At 54.2% G+C, this 17,909-nt stretch overlaps 2 protein-coding genes across 2 annotated transcripts in view; both read right to left on the bottom strand.

Moving 5' to 3' along the window:
* The window catches only part of EIF2B3 (eukaryotic translation initiation factor 2B subunit gamma), a 100,191-nt gene extending 92,962 nt beyond the window's left edge, over positions 1-7,229 (bottom strand). The window contains exons 1-2 of the mRNA XM_062003961.1: positions 6,799-7,229; positions 4,193-4,332 (exon numbers count right to left, since the gene is read on the bottom strand). Coding sequence (XP_061859945.1) covers positions 4,193-4,332; positions 6,799-6,946 — 288 coding nt within the window. The 5' untranslated portion in view covers positions 6,947-7,229. The remainder of the gene's footprint in view (positions 1-4,192; positions 4,333-6,798) is intronic.
* A 409-nt stretch (positions 7,230-7,638) lies between these two features.
* On the bottom strand, positions 7,639-15,952 carry LOC104561172 (E3 ubiquitin-protein ligase HECTD3). Its single transcript, XM_062004066.1, has 21 exons — positions 15,500-15,952; positions 15,242-15,402; positions 14,868-14,960; positions 14,358-14,493; positions 13,864-13,979; positions 13,531-13,644; positions 12,378-12,460; positions 11,967-12,132; positions 11,383-11,464; positions 10,936-11,118; positions 10,788-10,837; positions 10,603-10,667; positions 10,268-10,371; positions 9,892-10,011; positions 9,677-9,766; positions 9,378-9,584; positions 8,976-9,105; positions 8,495-8,569; positions 8,151-8,232; positions 7,971-8,042; positions 7,639-7,811 (listed from the first exon to the last, which is right to left on the bottom strand). The coding sequence occupies exons 1-21, from the start codon at positions 15,827-15,829 to the stop codon at positions 7,727-7,729; spliced, it is 2,544 nt and encodes an 847-aa protein (XP_061860050.1). The 5' UTR covers positions 15,830-15,952; the 3' UTR covers positions 7,639-7,726.
* Between the last annotated feature and the right edge of the window lie 1,957 nt (positions 15,953-17,909).

Below are 17,909 nucleotides of genomic sequence, written 5' to 3'. Positions count from 1 at the left end.
AAGAATTAATTAGAACAATAGCAACATGGCTCCAACAAAAGCAGGAGATGAAAACATATGTTCTCCAGAGACAAAGGAAAGCACAGAATCCACCCTAAATTGCTCACAGTCTGCTTTTACTTATGTAAATTAGATGAGGTGGTACCTACCTATAACAGACCTGGAGAGAGTTGACCTTGCTATTTAATCTATAAAAATACTCTCCTGAAGTTTCAAAGTAATTACTGACAATGATTCTTGACAACAGACACCAACATACAGCAACACTTTAAAATTTCAACAAAATACAGTGGGACTGAACAAATTGAGGGAAAGTACCACTGTCAGAGATTTGGAAACAGAGATCTGCACAAAACCATGAGAGATGTGAGACATATGTCCAGTTTCCAGCACTGTTCTGAATCTCTTCAGTGACTCTACGTATGTTACTTCACTTTGTTAAGCCTCAGTTCTCAGCTGCAGATTTGTGAAGACAAACTTGTTAATGGTATTAGCTATTCAGATGCCAGAAATGAATGTTTAAATAAAACCTAACAAAAAAACCCCCCACAAGTCAATTAAAGAACTGCTCTAGATGAACAGACCAGACTGACACCCAGGCTCAGGAATGCAGGGAGTGGAACTTATGGGACAAAGTTCTCTGTTGTTCATTACCTCTCAAGCAGGTGTCTTTAGGAATCAAGTTTAGGATAATATCTTTATTGTGTGAAGAATCCAATAAAAAGATACATTCAGGCTTGTAGTGAACATAAAAACCCTAATGAAGCTGCCACCATGTCAAGTGGATGTAGGCTGAGAGTACCAAAAATAACAGAAGAGTTTCAATAGAGCAAAAAGCACCATTTACAGCATCAACTCTTGAAGTAAAGATGTCAAAAAAAAATCTCAGTGTGTAGACTGAGCAAACAGCAAGCAAAAATTTGAACGGGTTTCCTTTGCTCTGATGAACATCTGAACAAAGTAAGACTAGTGGAGTCAGCTGCTTGTTATTGTGAATCAAGACAGTCAAGTCTTACCTGCCTCAAAAAGTGCTACCACAGCAACAGCAACTACCAAACTCCCTCACCCTGACAGGTGGTGCACTGATGTATTCTCATGCTACAACTGAATGCAATGCTGTAAACTGAATCTCAACATCTAATCTTTGAAGTATCAAACTTTGTTAACCAAGGTGTAACACAACAAAAAGGCACAGCAAGCAGCACTGCTGCACTGGTGGAACTCCCTCCCTCAGTCAAACGCCAGGCAAGGCAGAGAGTCATGAGATGTTAGAGAGGTCTAACATTTATGCACCTCTCAGAACCTGAGATCAGCAATTCAGATACCCTTACACAAATTTCTTACTGTGCATTTACAATCTTGGCTTTGCTCTCTGTCACTTGCATTGCACACAAGCAAGTTGCCTGTGCTGTGCCACGTTACCTCGTTTTTATTGAGCATACTTGCTCTTCTGTCTGCGGGCAATTAACTCCATTTGTGACAACTACGTTTCAGCAACCAGCTTCAGCTTCTCATAAGACTTTTGGCATGGATTGCAAAAATCCTGCCAGCAAACTAAGGCCACAAGCAGCAGTTGTTTTCACCAGGGAAACGCATTCTTCAGCGAGATCCCTCTCCTGCTACACCGCAGACACAGCCAACATACAGCAGCTTTTCAGCTACCTCTGCTGTGTGGTTCTCTCACCTATATCACACAGGAGAGGGGACACCCTGTAAGAGGTGTACCAGTGGTATGCATTTACTAGAGGAACGACTCCAAAATACACAGTGCAGCAATCTGCTCAAGAACTTAGCATAGGCTTATTTCAAATAAGAGACCACTTTGTCCTCTCTGGCCAGACAAGCAAGACATGGAATAAAAAAGGCAGAAGCAGATGCTGCCCTTCATACACAGCAGCTGGCTGAAGAAAAGCTGTGTTTCTCAGTTCTACCTCACATCTTCTCTAAGCCTTTTTTCTGAAAAAGAAACAGAAGATCAACACTGCTGCCTCCAAAGACACAGTCTATTCAACATCTTCATCAACGACCTGGATGAGGGGACAGAGTGACCCTCAGCAAGTTTGCTGATGACACCAAACTGGGAGGACTGGCTGATTCCCCAGAGGCTGTGCTGCCATTCAGTGGGATCTCGACCAGCTTGAGAGTTGGGCAGAGAGGAACCTCATGAGGTTCAACAAGGACAAGTGCAAAGTCCTGCATCTGGGAAGGAACACCACCAAGACAGGCTGGGGATTGACCTGCTGGAGAGCAGCTCTGCAGAGAGAGACCTGGGAGTGCTGATTGATAATAAACTGACCATGAGCCAGCAATGTGCCCTCGTGGCCATGAAGGCCAATGGCAGCCTGGGATACATCAAGAAGAGTATGGGCAGCAGGTCAAGGGAGGTTCTTCTCCCCCTCTACTCTGCCCTGCTGAGGCCTCATCTGGAGTCCTGTGTCCAGTTCTGGGCTCCTCAGCTCAAGAGGGACAGGGAAGTGCTGGAGAGAGCCCAGTACAGGGCCACCAAGATGACCAGAGGACTGGAACATCTTTCATACAAGGAAAGGCTGCGGGAAATGGGGCTGTTTAGTCTGGAGGAGACTGAGGAGAGATCTTATTAACATTTATAAATATCTAAAGGGCGGGTGTCAGGAGGTTGGGACATCCCTTTTTTCTATAGTAGCCAGCAACAGGACAAGGGAAGATGGGATGAAGCTGGAACACAAAAAATTCCACTTAAATATAAGAAGAAACTATTTCCCTGTTGAGGTGAGGGAGCCCTGGCACAGGCTGCCCAGAGGGGTTGTGGAGGCTCTTTCCTTGGAGGCCTTCAAGACCCACCTGGACATGTTCCTATGTGACTTGATCTAGGTGAACCTGCTTCTGCAGGGGGGTTGGTCTAGATGGTCTCTAAAGGTCCTTTCCAACCCCTACCATTCTATGATTCTATTTTCTTACCTCCACAAGTTTCCACTGTTGTCTCCCATGCCTCTACCTAAGCAAACCTGCCTGGACTTCCAAAAAGAGGGACACTCAGACTGATCACAATAAAACTGTAAGGTCAGGGTCACAGTTTGCAGTGCAGATATTTCCTTACTGCAAGCATGCATTTCAAAAACACTGCCAAGCCGAGTTCCAACAGAGCACAATTCTCCACGTGACAGAAACATTCAGCTAAGTTAAACTGATTTTGTTGATTTTGCTTTTCCTTTCCATATCTTCTCTTTGCCCTCTAAGTTATTCTGCTCTGTGCATTAATTCCTTGCAGGACATCTCTTGTGCCACCTAGACACCCATCTTTGCCTGCAAAGTTTCATCTTGTCTCAGATGGAGTCTTTCTCCTGAGAGTGCACAACCTGTTACACAGCAATTTATTAACTTCAAAAAGAGACTGAAGACAAAAAGACACCTCAGGACTTAAAGGGTTCATGGATATTCTGATGCAACCTTTATTTGAACAGCCAGTTTGGCTAAGATGACCTAAACAGACAGGGAACAAACTGGAAAGATTAAGTGTATGACAACAACAAAACCAAAGATCATGGTAAGAGCTCTGAGCAGCACTTCTGCCTTACATGGGAACCTTTCAATTGTGCATCTGGAAATGAAAATTCTATAAACTGGCATTTTTATTAGAACAGCAGCCCTTTATCACGTTTGGGGACCTTTTATGGAAGAGCTTACCATACAACCAGGCCAGCAAATGTATAGGAAAACCAGAAAACTGAAGCACAGAGCAAGTCACTTTCCTAAAGGCTCAGGGAAGCTTGTGGCAGGGCCAAGCACTGAACATAAACTTCCTTGTACATCAGCATATTGTCTGAGATGACAGCCAAGGTTTGTGCACAACTGCTTCCCCCAGCACTGCGTGGATAACAGCTATAGCACATCATGTTAAAAATGGAACAATTAAAAAAATACAACCTTTTCATTACCCTGATAGAAAGCAAACACTGACTAAGGAGCAGCCAGTGCCTAGCCTGGATCTGCTCCAGCTTTCCTTGCTGTCATTTCTAGTCATTCAGTGTCTGTCTTTGAGCTCCCCCGCGACGTAACCTTTATAAAATTCATTTCTTCTGGAGACCAGGAAATGCAGTTACACACAATATCAGTAGCTCACAATGTCATTATATGGGGCAGCTGCTAAAGAACAACGAAAAAAAATACTATAAATAAATATCTTACACTCAAGTTCAAGAAGAGACAGTAATACCTTAATTTTCTGGTGAATATGCCTCAGTGAATCTGCTGTACCCATGTCCATGTTGTCACTGATGCACACAAAATCCAGCTTCATCTTTGTGTCCAAGTTTAACATCTTTTGGATTTCCTTCCGTGTAATCACAATGACCTCTAGGACAGAGGAAAGTGGGATGAGATCAAGCAGAAAAAAGCCATCCATCACAAATAGGATACACTCACGTTTTATTTACAAAGGCTGATGGAACTGTCAAAAGGCTTGAGTAACGTAACAGTTCTACAAAGAACCAAGCTCTTTTAGCATTAGGAACTTCTGAAAATCATAATTAAACTCCTAATGAATAGATGAAAACAATCTCTTCTGCTTTGTGTGAGTGGAAGCTGGGACTCCAGGAGACATGCCTGTGAGTGGCATGAGTAATCAAGACAGAACAGAAACATCTGTATCATTAGCAAGCAACCTTAAACTGTATGTCCTCAAACAGACCAATGAGAATCAGCAGTAATGTCCCCAACCCTTGAGAGCCTTGTCTTTTGCCCACCCTAATCCTGTACAATCCTGTGGACAACACCATCAACCACAGTGTTACAGTAGTTAATTTCTCAGCACTAGCTTGGCATGAGTAATATGTGAGCAATGGAGTCATTCCACCTTCAAGAAAAAAGGTAAATACATATTTGAAGGATATCAGCAGTGGCATGAAAGTATCTTTTCTGAAATGAAGAATGTGAGAACTGAAGCTCTGCAGAGAAAAGATTGGGAAAATAGACTGGGAAAAAAACCCAGTCAAACCCTCAAATGAAAATATCCCCACCCCCCAGAAAAGAACCTCAACATCACAACATCAAATTCCATATGGAACTTTAACAGAAAAGTATGGGAAACCTCACAGCCCTCAGCCTAGGAAGCTCCTTTGGTACAATAGCCTGAGAATAAACCTGTATCAATCAAAACTGAACTCATCCTGAATCTGTTAAACAGAAGAAATGGAAGGAACATGAGAATTTTGTGGCAGTTTGGTACCATAAATGTGAGAGGGCTCCTCTCCCACTCCCATACCAGATGCCTACTTGGATTCCAAGCAGGTTGAAGAACCTAGAGAAAGGGACTGAAAACACACCCTGAATATTAGGGTGCTAAATGTTCTCCTGAATATTAGGAGAGGTGAAGCATTTGCAATTAGGATAAAAGAGACACTGTGACTCAGCCTGGGGAACACCTACTGACTAACAAAAGCAAGTATGAGGAAATAAAGCCTCATGTGATGCTTAATAAAAATTATGAGCCAGAGAGATATTTCATGCCACTGGAGTATTAACACAGAACTGTACAGCTTGGTCAGAAGCAAGAGAGAACTAGGAAGGTGGCAGCTTGCTTACGGAAGCTGCATATACAACCCTGCATGGCCAGGCTTTTGCAGGAGATAGGTAAGCTGAAGAGCTATGTGTAAGAAATGAGAAAGATCTGACCATAACACCACCTACTAGTGGTCAAGGGCATCAAGTGGGAATGGTTATTTTTTAATAAAGAGCCTCACAAAGCACAATATTGGGTACACAGAAGCTTTTAGCTACCTGTATATCCATTTCACAGGATAAAAGTATAGTCCTAACAAAAAACAGACAGGAGAGTAGTCAAAGAAAGTGGACAATCAGAGAGCTGATTTCAACAAACAACAGGCAAAGAAAACAATTAAAAGGGAAAAAGTCCTTATTAATTATTTAATGAAACAAAACAAAGGCACAGTCTGAGTTTACTCTCTTCTTTTCCTTCACACTGACGTAACAAGAGGCTAAAGTGGTCAGTCATGAGCTGATCTTTACATTTTTACAGAAAAAAAAAGAAGCAGACAGAAAAAAATCCACAATCCCAGGTTGGAGTACAGAGTAATTGCACAGTCAGAAAGGCAAAAGGCAAACACGAACATCAAAAAGCAGAGATGCAACAGGTGTCGCTGAGAAGTTTCATAGGCAGAGAGAAAGGTTTGGTCTACCACTCAAAAGATAAACAAAACCCCAACCCAGAATATACTAAAGAATTTCATCATGTACTAACTACTGTTTTAACCCTCTTGTGAATCCAGAACCACAGGTGAACATCACAAGTCTGCCACTGCCCCCACCTCATTCTGTCCAAAACCCAGCTCTTGGCTTCACACTGCAACAAGGACTAAAGGCCTCAGACAGAGCAAGTAACCCTGAACTTGAGGCCAGACTGAAACAACAAACAAAGAGATATCCCAGGAGAGCTGACACACTTCTCACCCTACTCTTGTTTCTTTCTCTGAACCACTAATAAGTGAGAAACTCCCAGTTCACTCCCCTGGGAAAGACAAAGTTGTGAAAAGCATATAGATGGGAAGAGCCTTAGTGAGGGGACATGAGGTCGTGGCACAGGAGTCACAGCACAGAGTGAAACGAGGGATGTGGCATGGGCCCACAGCACAGCTTCACAACTGAGACAAGATCTCCTACCTCGACCAACAACCCACCTGCGACAGGACACTGTAACAAGAGGGGGCGACAAAGGGGAGTGGCAGAGGTGACCAAGGGGAGCCTGAGGAGACCAAGGTGAGCGTGTCGCCTCCACTCCCACACCAAGACACCGTCGCGCCTCACCTTCGAAGCCAGCTCGCTCCAGGAGGTTCAGCGGGTACCAGAGCAGGGGCCGGTTGCCCACGGGGAGCAGCGGCTTCGGGATGCTGGAGGTCAGGTCCGTCATACGGGAACCGCCTCCCGCCGCCATCACCACGGCCTGGAACTCCATGCTGCGGAGGGAGCAGAGCGGCAGGGCCGCACTCAGCCGCGGACGCACCGGGCGGGCCCGAGCCGGGCAGGCCGAGCCGAGCCGAGCCGGGCCGGGCTAAGACCGGCTCGGTTCAACCTGGCGCAACTTTCTCCGGCAGCCCTCCCGGGAGACCCGGCGCTGCCTGCCCGCCTCCCGCAGCCCGCGCCCAGGCGCCCCGGCCTCTCCCCGCGACGCGCCGGCCCCTCGGTGCGCTGCGGCCGCCGCCGGCTCCCGGCGCCCACTGACAGGACGCCAATGGCGGCACCGGCGCGCGCTGCGCCTGCGCAACGACGGACGAGCGAGTCGATGGCGGGCAGCGGCGGCAGAGCGCCGATAGGCTCGATCCGCCGCCTCGCGGAGAACAGCTCCTCCCGCTCAGGGCGGCGAGACCACCACCGAGGGAAGGATCCCGGGCTGCGGAGCGCCGAGTCATGGATCCGCGCTCGGCAGCGAGAGGGGGCTCGGCGGCACAGCGCCCCCGGGCGGCCGGGCGCGGGGCTGCAGGCGGCGATGGCGGCGATGGCGGGTCAGGGGAGCAGCCCGTCGGTGCCACGCTCCCCATCACACCACGTCCGAGGAGGGGACAGGACGCACAGCCCCGGCCCCCAGCAGCCCTAAGTGCAGCACTGGCCACATCGGCCGCAGGCCTGGAGAAGCAGGGACACACGGGACACGAGGGCAGGAGCCAGCCCTGCACTTTTATTGGATCCAGGAGCCCCGAGGCGGGTGGCTCCCACAGCACAGCGTGCCTGGAGGGCCTCAGTCCTGCCACAGGTCCTTGTCGGTGTCGATGGACATGCAGTTGTACACGGTGTAGCGCAGCAGCTCCTCACAGGTCTTGGCCCTGCACGGGGTGGAACGCTGGGTCATGGCCAGGAACACGGCCAAGAGCTTCACATTCCTCTCCCCCCACCTGCCCCATGTCCTCTTGGGCAGCCTGGAAAGGGACCCCCGTGCCAGCCCCAGGGAGGTGGGGAGCGTCTCTGTCCCCAGCTCAACTCACGAGGAATAGTTGGGCAAGAAGAAGCTGCTGGAGCACGTGGAGGCTTCTGGCATAAGGTCCACTGCATCCGAGCTTGGGAGAACGGAGAGAGAATTAGACCCTGGCACAGCACAGAGACATCACAGCACACAGGCGCCCCAGCACGGCACAGGGGCCCCAGCCTGGGCAGGATGGACTCACTGTGACCTGTTTGGATAGACAGTGATCTCAACTGGGAGGCGTCTCCGGCCAGTGACAAACTTGATGAAATGGCTGAGATCCTCTGAGGAGAAAACCAGGGCTCAGGTCTCAGGGACAGGATCATCCCAGTTGCTGCCACGATGGCAGGCTCTGCCCTTGCAGAAGCATCCCGGGCAAAGCTAAGCAATGGTCTCAGTATCCCAGGAAGGGTAAGGCAGGATGACTCCATCCAACTCCCAAGAAGCACCCAATGAGCATCCCTGAGGCACAGGGCAGTGGGTGCCCTGTCCCCTGCCCCACCCTGCTAGACATGGAAGAGTGGGGAAAGGCTTGGGGTTGCTCACCACTAGTGAAGTTGTTGAGTGCTTCCAAGAAGTTCTGGATGCGGGTGTCGTCGGAGGAAAAATCCTCAAACCTGACTGCACCAAAAAAAGTCCAACAGCTTTGTTAGAAACTCTCAGCAGAGCAAATTAGCGTGGGACATGCATCCTGCCCTTCTGTGAGAGCCCAGAGTGGCAGCAGGAGTGGAGGAGACTCCCTGAGAGCCTCCAGCACCCCTGTGACACATTGTGCAAAGCTGGGTGGAGAAATGGGGGTCCCAGTTTGCAGAGTGGCCATTCACTTCTGCCCATAGCAGCTGAGGACCAGAGGGGTTTGCAGCTAAACCTGAAGCCTCCCTATCCAGGGTTCCTCTGCCTTACCCTGCCCCAGGTTCCCAGGCACCACACAACCAAGGACTGAGCATGGGGCAGGATGAGCACCTTCAAGGGAGGTCTCTGCCAAGCAGAGGGCTAGGATCACCTTTGGGCTGGCCCTGGCACTTACTAAATTTCCGCAGTTCAGCCAATGTGATCTCAGGGATCCCACAGACCTTCTCCTCCAGCTGCTGCCAGGTGAGCAGATCCAGCACGGGCAGGGGCACGACGCTGAGCAGCCCAGCACGCATGGCTGCAATCTGTGGGGAGGCACAGGACGGGCCCCATGTAACCAAGGCAGCCCTAAGCCCAGGACAGCCTCCTAGGGCACCAGGGGTAGTGACTGCAGGACTCCAAAGAGTGTCCCTGGGACTCAGGCACATCCTGGGGGTGGGATGCATGGAGGAAGTGCCCAGGTGGAGCTGGTTTTGGGGACAAGTTTTTGCAGCCACCAACCCCACAGATACCAGGAGGACTTGCTATGGGAGCAGAGCCCCCTTGCAGCCGTGGCAGCCCTGAGGGACAGTGTTACCTGCTCCTTGCTCTCCTCCAGCCGAGCCTTCTGCACCAGGCGGATGAACTCTTTGCGGTCCTCGTAGCGCACCACGGTGCGGCTGCCGCCGGGGATCAGCTCCACCACGCGCTGGTCACTCAGCACCGTTGTGTAGGTCAGCTCTTTGCCAAACATGAACTCAAAGGCTTCCTTGTCCACCTCTTCCAGCACCTCCAGTAGCTTCACCTGCAACCCCAATGGGTGAAAGCTATCATGGCGGAGCCAGAGCAGCCAAGGGAGTGCACAGCGCCGCCCTGGCAGCCCCCAGCCTCACTCACCAGCTCCGAGTCCACAGTGGCAAAGTCCTTGCTCCAGAAGACCTCTTCCCCTGCCAACTGTTTCCACACCAGTGCTGGCAGAGCCAGGATCTGTCAGGGAGAGTGGAAATGCACATCTTCTCCATGCCTCGCAACCTCAGTGCAGCCCCTCTGCCCAAGACATGGCAGCCCCTACCTAGACCCCTCCCCAGCCAGGGAGGCTCTGCTGTGCTCACCAGAAGCTCCTTGCTCCTCAGGGCTGCTCCCATCAGCTGCCCAATCCACTCATACTTGGGGAAATCCTTGCAGGAGGGGTTGGGGACATACATGTCCCTAGTGTTGCTGCTGCTGTTACCCTGGAGGAGAAAGGCTTAGGACATGTGGACACAGTTGCAACCAGCCCAGCACAGTCCCTCTTGCAGCCTCCCTTATCATCCCTCTGCCTGTCTCTCCTGCTCTTCACACCTTTCCAGGACATCTCCACCACCAGGGTACGAGCACACCCCCACCAGCCTTGCAAACACTAAGATAAGACTAACACCCCAAAAGCTTCCAGGCTCTGCTGGCTGCCCCTGCTCAGGGCCAGGACAGGCAGACAGTGGGGTACCAAACCTGGTTGGAGGTGCGGATGAAGAAGGGCAGGGGCACAGGGACGTCAGCTGAGCTGGGACACAGCTCCTGTGCCAAATCCGACAGGCTGTCCCGAAAACCACCACCTACAGTGAGGGCAGAGGCTGGGTAGTGCCAGACATGCCAGGGCCAGCTGCTGAGCCCAGGGTCTGGCCAAGCTGCCTCCCTCCCCTGGGTAAGGGAGATGCAGAGTCCACTCCACATTAGCAGAGCAGAGCTGCCTCCCACTGAGTTGTCAGCATGGGCATCCCCCTGAGCTGCAACTCACATGAGAAAGCCCAGGGGAGAGCCCTGGGGCAGGAGGGAAGAGCTCTCACCGTTGTCAATGATGCCCTCTTCGATGAACTCACACTGCCACCACTGGTTGTGGCTCAGGGGCCACCTGCAGGGAGGCAACAGCCCAGTGCATATCCCTCCTCTGAGAAAGCAAGAAGCACCCAGCATCCCCTCACATCCCCCTCTGTACAGGTGACACCCCACAAATGCCACACTGAAGACCCACCTGTAGTCCAGGGGGTGATTGCTCTTGCAAGGTCTGAGGCCTTCATATATCTGGAGAGGAGCAGAGTGGAGTGGGGATGAGAGGCAGCGGGAGCAGGCGATGCTGAAGTGGCAGGGAGGTGGCAGGGGCTGGGTGGAGGTTGCTGTACCTGGTTGAAGATGGTGTTCTTGTAGCTGGGGTCCAGCGCGGGGTTGTCGCGGTGCTCCCAGGCCCGGTGCCGGTTGATGTTCAGCTTTGGTACAATCATTGGGGTGCTGGTCTCCGAGGACTGCAGACAGTGGTTGATGAGGGCTGTGCTTTGCTTGGACAGCAGCAGGAATGGCTTCATGTTCTAGCAAGGGATGAGCAGGGGTGGTTACAGGCCTGACCCTTCATGTACCTTCTTTTTTTCTCCTCCTCAAGTGCAGCCCCTGGTATTGCAGGGGATACTCAGCTCCTCCGTCCCTCTGGCAGTGCCCAGCATGGCAGCTCTCAGCATGGGCCCTGTTGCCATCAGATCAAAGGGGGACACACCACGACCCCCAGTGAAACCACCTGAGCCCATGATGAGATGCTCCTACTGGTGCCATCCCAGGGCAGCCCGGCAAACACTCACCCTGAGTGCACTGAAGGTGTTAACACTGTCCTCAGAGAGGGGGATCAGGTAATGCAGGACACTGTCCAGGAGGTGGACGAACCTGCAGACCAGAGAGGAGCAGCATGAGGATGTGAGGGGGCTGATGGAGGTGCAGAGCCCAATATGCTCACGGTGTTTCCCCACAGACAGCTCCTGGCATGCACCAAGCCTGGGCACCATGTTCCCTGCGTGTGGGTCTCCCCCCGCTCATGGAAGGACACCAGCACACTAAGGGGAGTCCCCAGTCAGCACCCTCTGGCCCAGCACGTGCCACAGCACTGCAGATGAATCGCTGCAGAGCGTCTCTCTGTGGGGCCAGTGCTGAATGCAGCCTGGGCTGCCCTGCACGCAGCAGGCTGGGGGACTCCCCGTGACACAGATCCTCCCCTCCCCACACCACCACCGTGCTCCCCAGACACTGGAAGCAGCTGTGTTCGGATGGGGAGCGGCAAGGCAAAGTTCCTGACACGTATGGGAAAGGAGCTGGCAGACTTTAAGACACATGCAACACCCTGCTAGAGGCCAGGGCCTGGTTCTTTTTGAGTGCCACCCCTGTGCCATACCTCTGAATGACCACGGCCCGCCGGTACAGCATGTCTGCACCCACCCCTTCCAGGAGAGGGTAGCGCACCAGCCTGGCTGCCTGGAACATGTCAGCGTTGAGGACCAGGTCCCACTCCCAGAAGGACTTGAGCTTAATCCCTCGCAGGCGGACATTGTACCCTTGTTCTGCCAAGAAACAGGAGTGGTGCCGTGTGCGTGGCTGCAGCTGTGCGGCTGGCACGGCCTGGATGCTGCAACTAGGGGCAAGGACCCTCCCACCGCTGCCTGCCTGCAGCATCTCTAATGAAGATCATTCTCCAAGTTTCCCTCCAGGCCCCAAAAAGCAGCCAGAGGAGCTACAGACGCCAGCACCAGCTGCAGCTTTAGGTCTGGGCCAGGCTGGCAGCCACAGTCCAGCAGTGCAGGCTCACCCCGGCACTCCAGGATGCGGATCTCCAGCACTGGCAGGTAGGTCTCCATGTTGCGGAGGATGCAGATGTCGTGGTAGCTGTTCCTATACATGGCACAGAGGGAGATGGCAGAGCCGTGAGGCACAGGCACCACCAAGGTAGCCGGCGAGGCATGGGCCACTCCGGCTCCCAGCCAAGCACATGCCACTACCCACAGCAAAAGCCCTCCCTGCCTCACCAGGGCTGTGTCAGGAGGGGACCAAGTGGAGAGGAGAGGCTGTCAGAGGCACAGAAATCCTGAAGAAGGTAGAAGCCACATCCAAAGAGCCAGAAGAGAGCATAAAGTCAAAGCAGAACAAAAAGGCAAGATGGCCAAGAGCGCATCGCTGTTTCCTGGGGAGTCCTGGTGCATCTTGCAATGGCACAACCATCCTTCAAGCTGAGCTGGTCACATAAGGGTGATGTGTTCTGAAGGAAGTGGGGATGTGTGGAGATGAGTGATTTGGCAAGTGATTTGCTTTTACTTCCAAAGCCTTTGGTAAGGTCCTGGCAAAGACCTACAGGCACGTGGGGAAAAACCACTGTGACTGCCCAGACACAGCAAGGTGTTGGCTCCTGCCACCAGGAAGGAGACCTTGGTGGTCTTGTGAGAGCTTCATCAAAGACAAATCTCACTGCTCAGCCAAAAAAGGTAAAACAGGTAAGCTTTGGGGAAGGAGATGTTTGCACCCATGTAAATCCCTGACTGCCTCAAGGAGGGTGCTGCGGATCCACAGTGAAGAGGAAGAGGTGAAGCACCCCAGGACTTCTCGGCTACAGCATGGCAGAGATGCTCAGAGAGGTGACAGAAGCAGGACATGTCCCCAGAGATGTGGAGGAGGAGGCAGAAAGACTCTCAAAATCACAAGGCAGGAGGAAGTACACTGAGCTCAGCTGCTACAGCCCAGAAAAGGAAGAAGAGCAGACATGAAGGTGCTCAGCTGTGATCAGGGGACCACCATGCTGGTGGGGACAGATGTAGCCTGCACCCAGGGAGTGCCAGCATGCAGAGAGCCACTGTCACTGGCAGGTCACTCAGGATCAACCTCAGCCCTTAGCATCTGCTTGGGTGCAGACAGCTCGGGGATTCGGCCCAAGTCAGACCCAGGCTGCTCCTCGCTCCTTTGTTACTCACTCATTAATTAGGACAGTTCTCAGGTGGTGCAGCCTGTCTGGTGCCCCTCCATACACAGCCACCCGCCTGGGTACATAAGAGAACTCCTGCCCATCCAGCGTCAGCCACAGCTTCCTGGGGAGGAGAAGAGCAAAGTGCAGTGTTGTTCTCCCTTTGCAAGCTGCCTGGGCACAGAGATGCCCCAGAGATGTCCTGGAGCTGGGGACAAGGCTGTTTCCTCCTGGGCTGCAACCCCAGAGAAGATTGAACGCAGGAGGCAGATAATGCTTTGCCCTGCACCCTGCCTGTCCCTGGCACAGCCGCCTGCAGGGAGGGGACACCCCGAGGTCTCACTTGACAATGGCGCCTTTCTTCATGTTGAGCCGCAGCCAGTGCTGCCCCTGGAGCCCGTTGCTCTCCCAGAAGGTGTCTGACCGCCCATCTGTGAGACGGGCCGCGCCACAGTCCTCCTGCAAGAGTCCAGCAAGTGGAGGGAGGGAGCTGAGCACCCTTGGGCATGCCGTGGCCACCTCTGCGACGTGTCCCATGGGGCCAGAAGAAGTCAGGACCAGGCCAGACCCTTGGCTCGCTGGACTGTGGGTGGATGGTGGCTCTCACATAGAGTAAGCTGGGCACAGCTACAGACCCCTCACAATGTCCCAGAGACACACTGGGATTTTGCTCCAGATGCCCAACTCCTGGCAACTTTGCTAGAGCAGCAAAATCCCAAGAGCATCCCCCGTCCCTCACAGAAGGGACAGCCTCTCCCGCCCGCTCCTCCCCACAGCCACAGCGAAGCTCATGTGTCTCACGCTGACTTTAGGCTGCAGAGGAGCCCCACTACGCACCACCTGCGTGGAGACCTCAACGCTGCCAATGTGCTCCTTGATGCAGTCCCCGTAATACAGCTTCCTCTCGCTGTGATCATACAGGAAGCGCACCAGCTGTATGTCATGGCTGTAGCTCCAGCCTGGGGGTGCAGACCTGTGGAGAAGTTACGTGTTAATGGGACAAGGAGACCAGGCTGCGCCCCAAATCCACCCATCAGCATCGGCTCAGAATGGCCACAGCATCTGGGATGGCACCAGGCAGCCATACCCTGACGCAGACAGATGGCAGAGCAGTAACTCACCACCACCACACCAGGTGTTTATGGCCACTGAATAGCACCCTGATGCTTTGTGGAGCAAAGGCCATCTTTGCTTGAGCAGTATCAAATAGTATATTGATAAAAGGCATCTCATGGCACCCGTCCTCCCCACACCCAACCCTGAAGCCAGTCCTGGCCCCACAGGTATGTCCAGGCCCTGGCAAACCACTCCTTGGGAGATGCACCACTCTAGGAGATGTACTCATACCGAAACTTCTGCACCACGGCCTCGTCCTGCTCCATGACTCTGGGCTTCTCTCCCAGGCTTATGGAGTATGTCAGGTCCACCACTTGTTCCCAGCTGCAGCAGCACGGGTGGAAGATCACACAGGGGAAGAGATGGGTCAGTGCTCAGCATGCCTAAGCATTACTGCCTTAGCCTAGAGGGGAGGCAAGCAGCAGTGGGGGACCCAAGGTGACACTCAGTGAGGAGACCTGGGGGGAATGAGCAGGGGCTGTGCTGGATGCACCAAGGGATTTGGGATGGCTGGGTCGCACTTCCTACCCATGTGGGTCCTCGCCACACACGCCTCCAGCGCCCACTGACGTCCCTGCCCGGGGTGCAGCAGGCTGGGGCCATACCTGACCACGGGTCTGTCATTGACCCCAAGCGCTTTGTGCTGCCACTGGCTCTTCCCCACGGAGTTAACCGGGACCAACTTATCTCCTTTGCCTCCAAACCGCTTCGCCAGGAGCCAGCCCTCGGCCAGGCCATGGCTGCCCGCGTACTCCTCCAGCTGCTCCTGAAACCACGACACGCCTCGCCTCGTCACCGCCGCCGGGACCCGGCTCGCTTCCCGGCTGCTCAGCGGCTCCCGCCGTGCCCCCGCCCGCCGGTACCTTGCTGAGCTTGACCCAGAGCCCGGCGCCGTTGCAGTACTCCTCGCCGGTGGCGCGGAGGCAGCCGCCCTTCCGCACCTCGATGGTGGTCCGCGCCGCCCGCTTCCCGCCCCGCGCCGGCCCCGGGCTGTCCCACACGCTGAGCAGGCTGCGGGGGGCGGCGGCGGCGTCGGCGGCCGCGGGGTCCTTGCAGATCTTGTACTGCACCTCCCGCGGCACGTAGCACAGCGCGGCGGGCAGCGCCCGGGCGCGGCGGAAGCACTCGCTGCACTGCAGCAGGAACCGCAGCCGGCCCAGCACCTGGTGCGGGCCTTCCCCGCCCGCGCTCATCGCCTCCCGGGGACCGGTTCCCGCCGCGCCCCGGGCTGTCCCGGCGCTGTGTCCCGGCCGTTGCCCGCCCAGCCGCGCCGGTTCCCCTCAGGCCGTGACGCCGCGGCCGCCTCCGGCCGCGCCTGGCCCGGCCCTCCGGGGCAGGCCCCGCTGCCGGGCTGCCGCCTCCTCCCCGCCTCAGCCCTTCTTCACCGCTCGCGGGCCACAGGCTCCCCGCTCCCTGTCATCCTCACTCTGACAAGATGCGACTGTGTTTACGCCCACCCCGGGCCCTCCGTCTCGGGCAGGAGCTGACCCGTGCCACCCCTTTCCCCTCCGAGCCTCCAATATCCCCGTTGCTGCCTGCGTCCCTGCAAGCAGAGCGTGGGCCTCCGTGGGGTCAGGGGAAGGGCTACATCTCGGCATAGATGCGGGGAAGAGGGAAGCAGGCGTTCTGCTACGGGGAGAGACAGCTTCTGGCTGCCTGGGCAACGTAGTCCTGTCCCAGGCAGGCTTGCAGCAGGGGGAGAGGCTCCAAGCACCCACTGGGGAGAATGATGGGCTTTTGCCTGCTCAGGACCACCTTTATCCCAGCCAGCAGTGGCATCCAGGCAGCAGGAGCCAGGCCGTTACACCCAGCAGCACCCACCTAGCCCACAACAGCCGGCAGTACATAACCCCTCCAGCCCATCAGATCTGCCTGCCGCATACCACAGCGAGGCGGTGGCAGAGAACAAATCGGCTCCACCCTGTGCCACCCGAGTTTCTCTGGGCTGGGCAGAAACAGCTACCTTTAGGGATCAGGAAACAACGGGGCAAGCAGAGCTCAAAGGTCCCTGCACCCCTCTGGCGCCTGCCTGCACTCCTGGCAGGGCAGAGTCCAGCTCCATCGCTGCCCACAAAGGCACGGCACAGCTGCCAGCCCTGTGGTGTTACCTGTGGCACAGACATGTCTGTGCCGTGGGCACGGGCCTCACCAGCAGCAAATTGCCGTGAACCATGGTGTGCGAGAACTGGAGACTTGTGCCTTGTTCCTCACTGCAGCCAGCAGGGCTCGTGTCCTCCCTCCCCAGACACATCACCCCACAAAGCTGGTTGCAGAGCTGGTGAGCCAGTTCATACTCTGAGCCATCTGCCTCTGTGCAAAGGGCAATCACTGGGCCAACTTCTGCTTCAGATCCAGTCGCCTCTCATGACACCAGTCTCCACTGCTGTTCAGCAGGCAGATGCAGGAGCCTCAGCCAGACCAGATAAGGCATCAGGAAGGCCAGAAGTGGTTAGTTTGCTCACTTTATTTTAGCTCCTACATGAGGTAGGGACAGACAGATCCAGTCACACCATTTACACCTTGCCCTCCTGCAGGGTATTAGCAGAATAACAAGCACAGCTAGACTACACGTGCATTATTAATCACCTGATGCTATTCTAGGACAAGTCAGCAAGCTGAGGGCAGGAGAGTGCGAGTGGTTACAGAGCCATCATAGCATCAGTCCCTGCCCCAGCTTATCCCTACCGCCCCAGTAAAGCTCAGGCACCTCCAGCTGCCTCCTCCTCACAGCTTCACTGGGGCACCAGCACCTTCCTGAAAATGACCCTAGCTTGAATAATTCATCTTTACTGACTTGAGCCTAAGGGGGTGGTGTAGGGGGGACACAGCTTCTGGTTCCTGGTGCCCAGGAGGGCTCCTTCACCCCAGCCCACGCAGAGCAGGAGTCCAGGGCCAGGGGACTGACTTGTGTCGTATCAAACAGGGCAGGAGACAGCTCCTACCTGCAGCTTTAGAGATTGTAGGAGAATGAACGTGAGTCAGGATTGAAATAACACCTCTTTTGGGCCCCTGAGAGGTGAGCCAGGTTGACCTTTATGACAGCTCGCTGGGCTGTCACAGCAGTAATTCAGTTTGCTGTTGGCTTCAGAACGCTTCAGAGGAGACAGAGGATCTGCAGCTTATCCTGGCCTCCTTGCTCAGCAGTCACATTTGTCCATGCACTAAGTGATCTCTGCTGAGACCTCACTTCAGCAGTGGGCTCTTCCTGCAAGGGGAAGAGCTTTCACAAGGCTCAACACCTCAATATAACACTACAGCAGTGGCTGCTGCCAT

Source organism: Colius striatus, chromosome 10 (genome assembly GCF_028858725.1).
Source record: "Colius striatus isolate bColStr4 chromosome 10, bColStr4.1.hap1, whole genome shotgun sequence".
Taxonomy (NCBI): domain Eukaryota; kingdom Metazoa; phylum Chordata; class Aves; order Coliiformes; family Coliidae; genus Colius; species Colius striatus.
The sequence above is the reverse complement of the archived record's forward strand: the minus strand, read 5'-3'. Positions and strand labels throughout refer to the sequence as shown.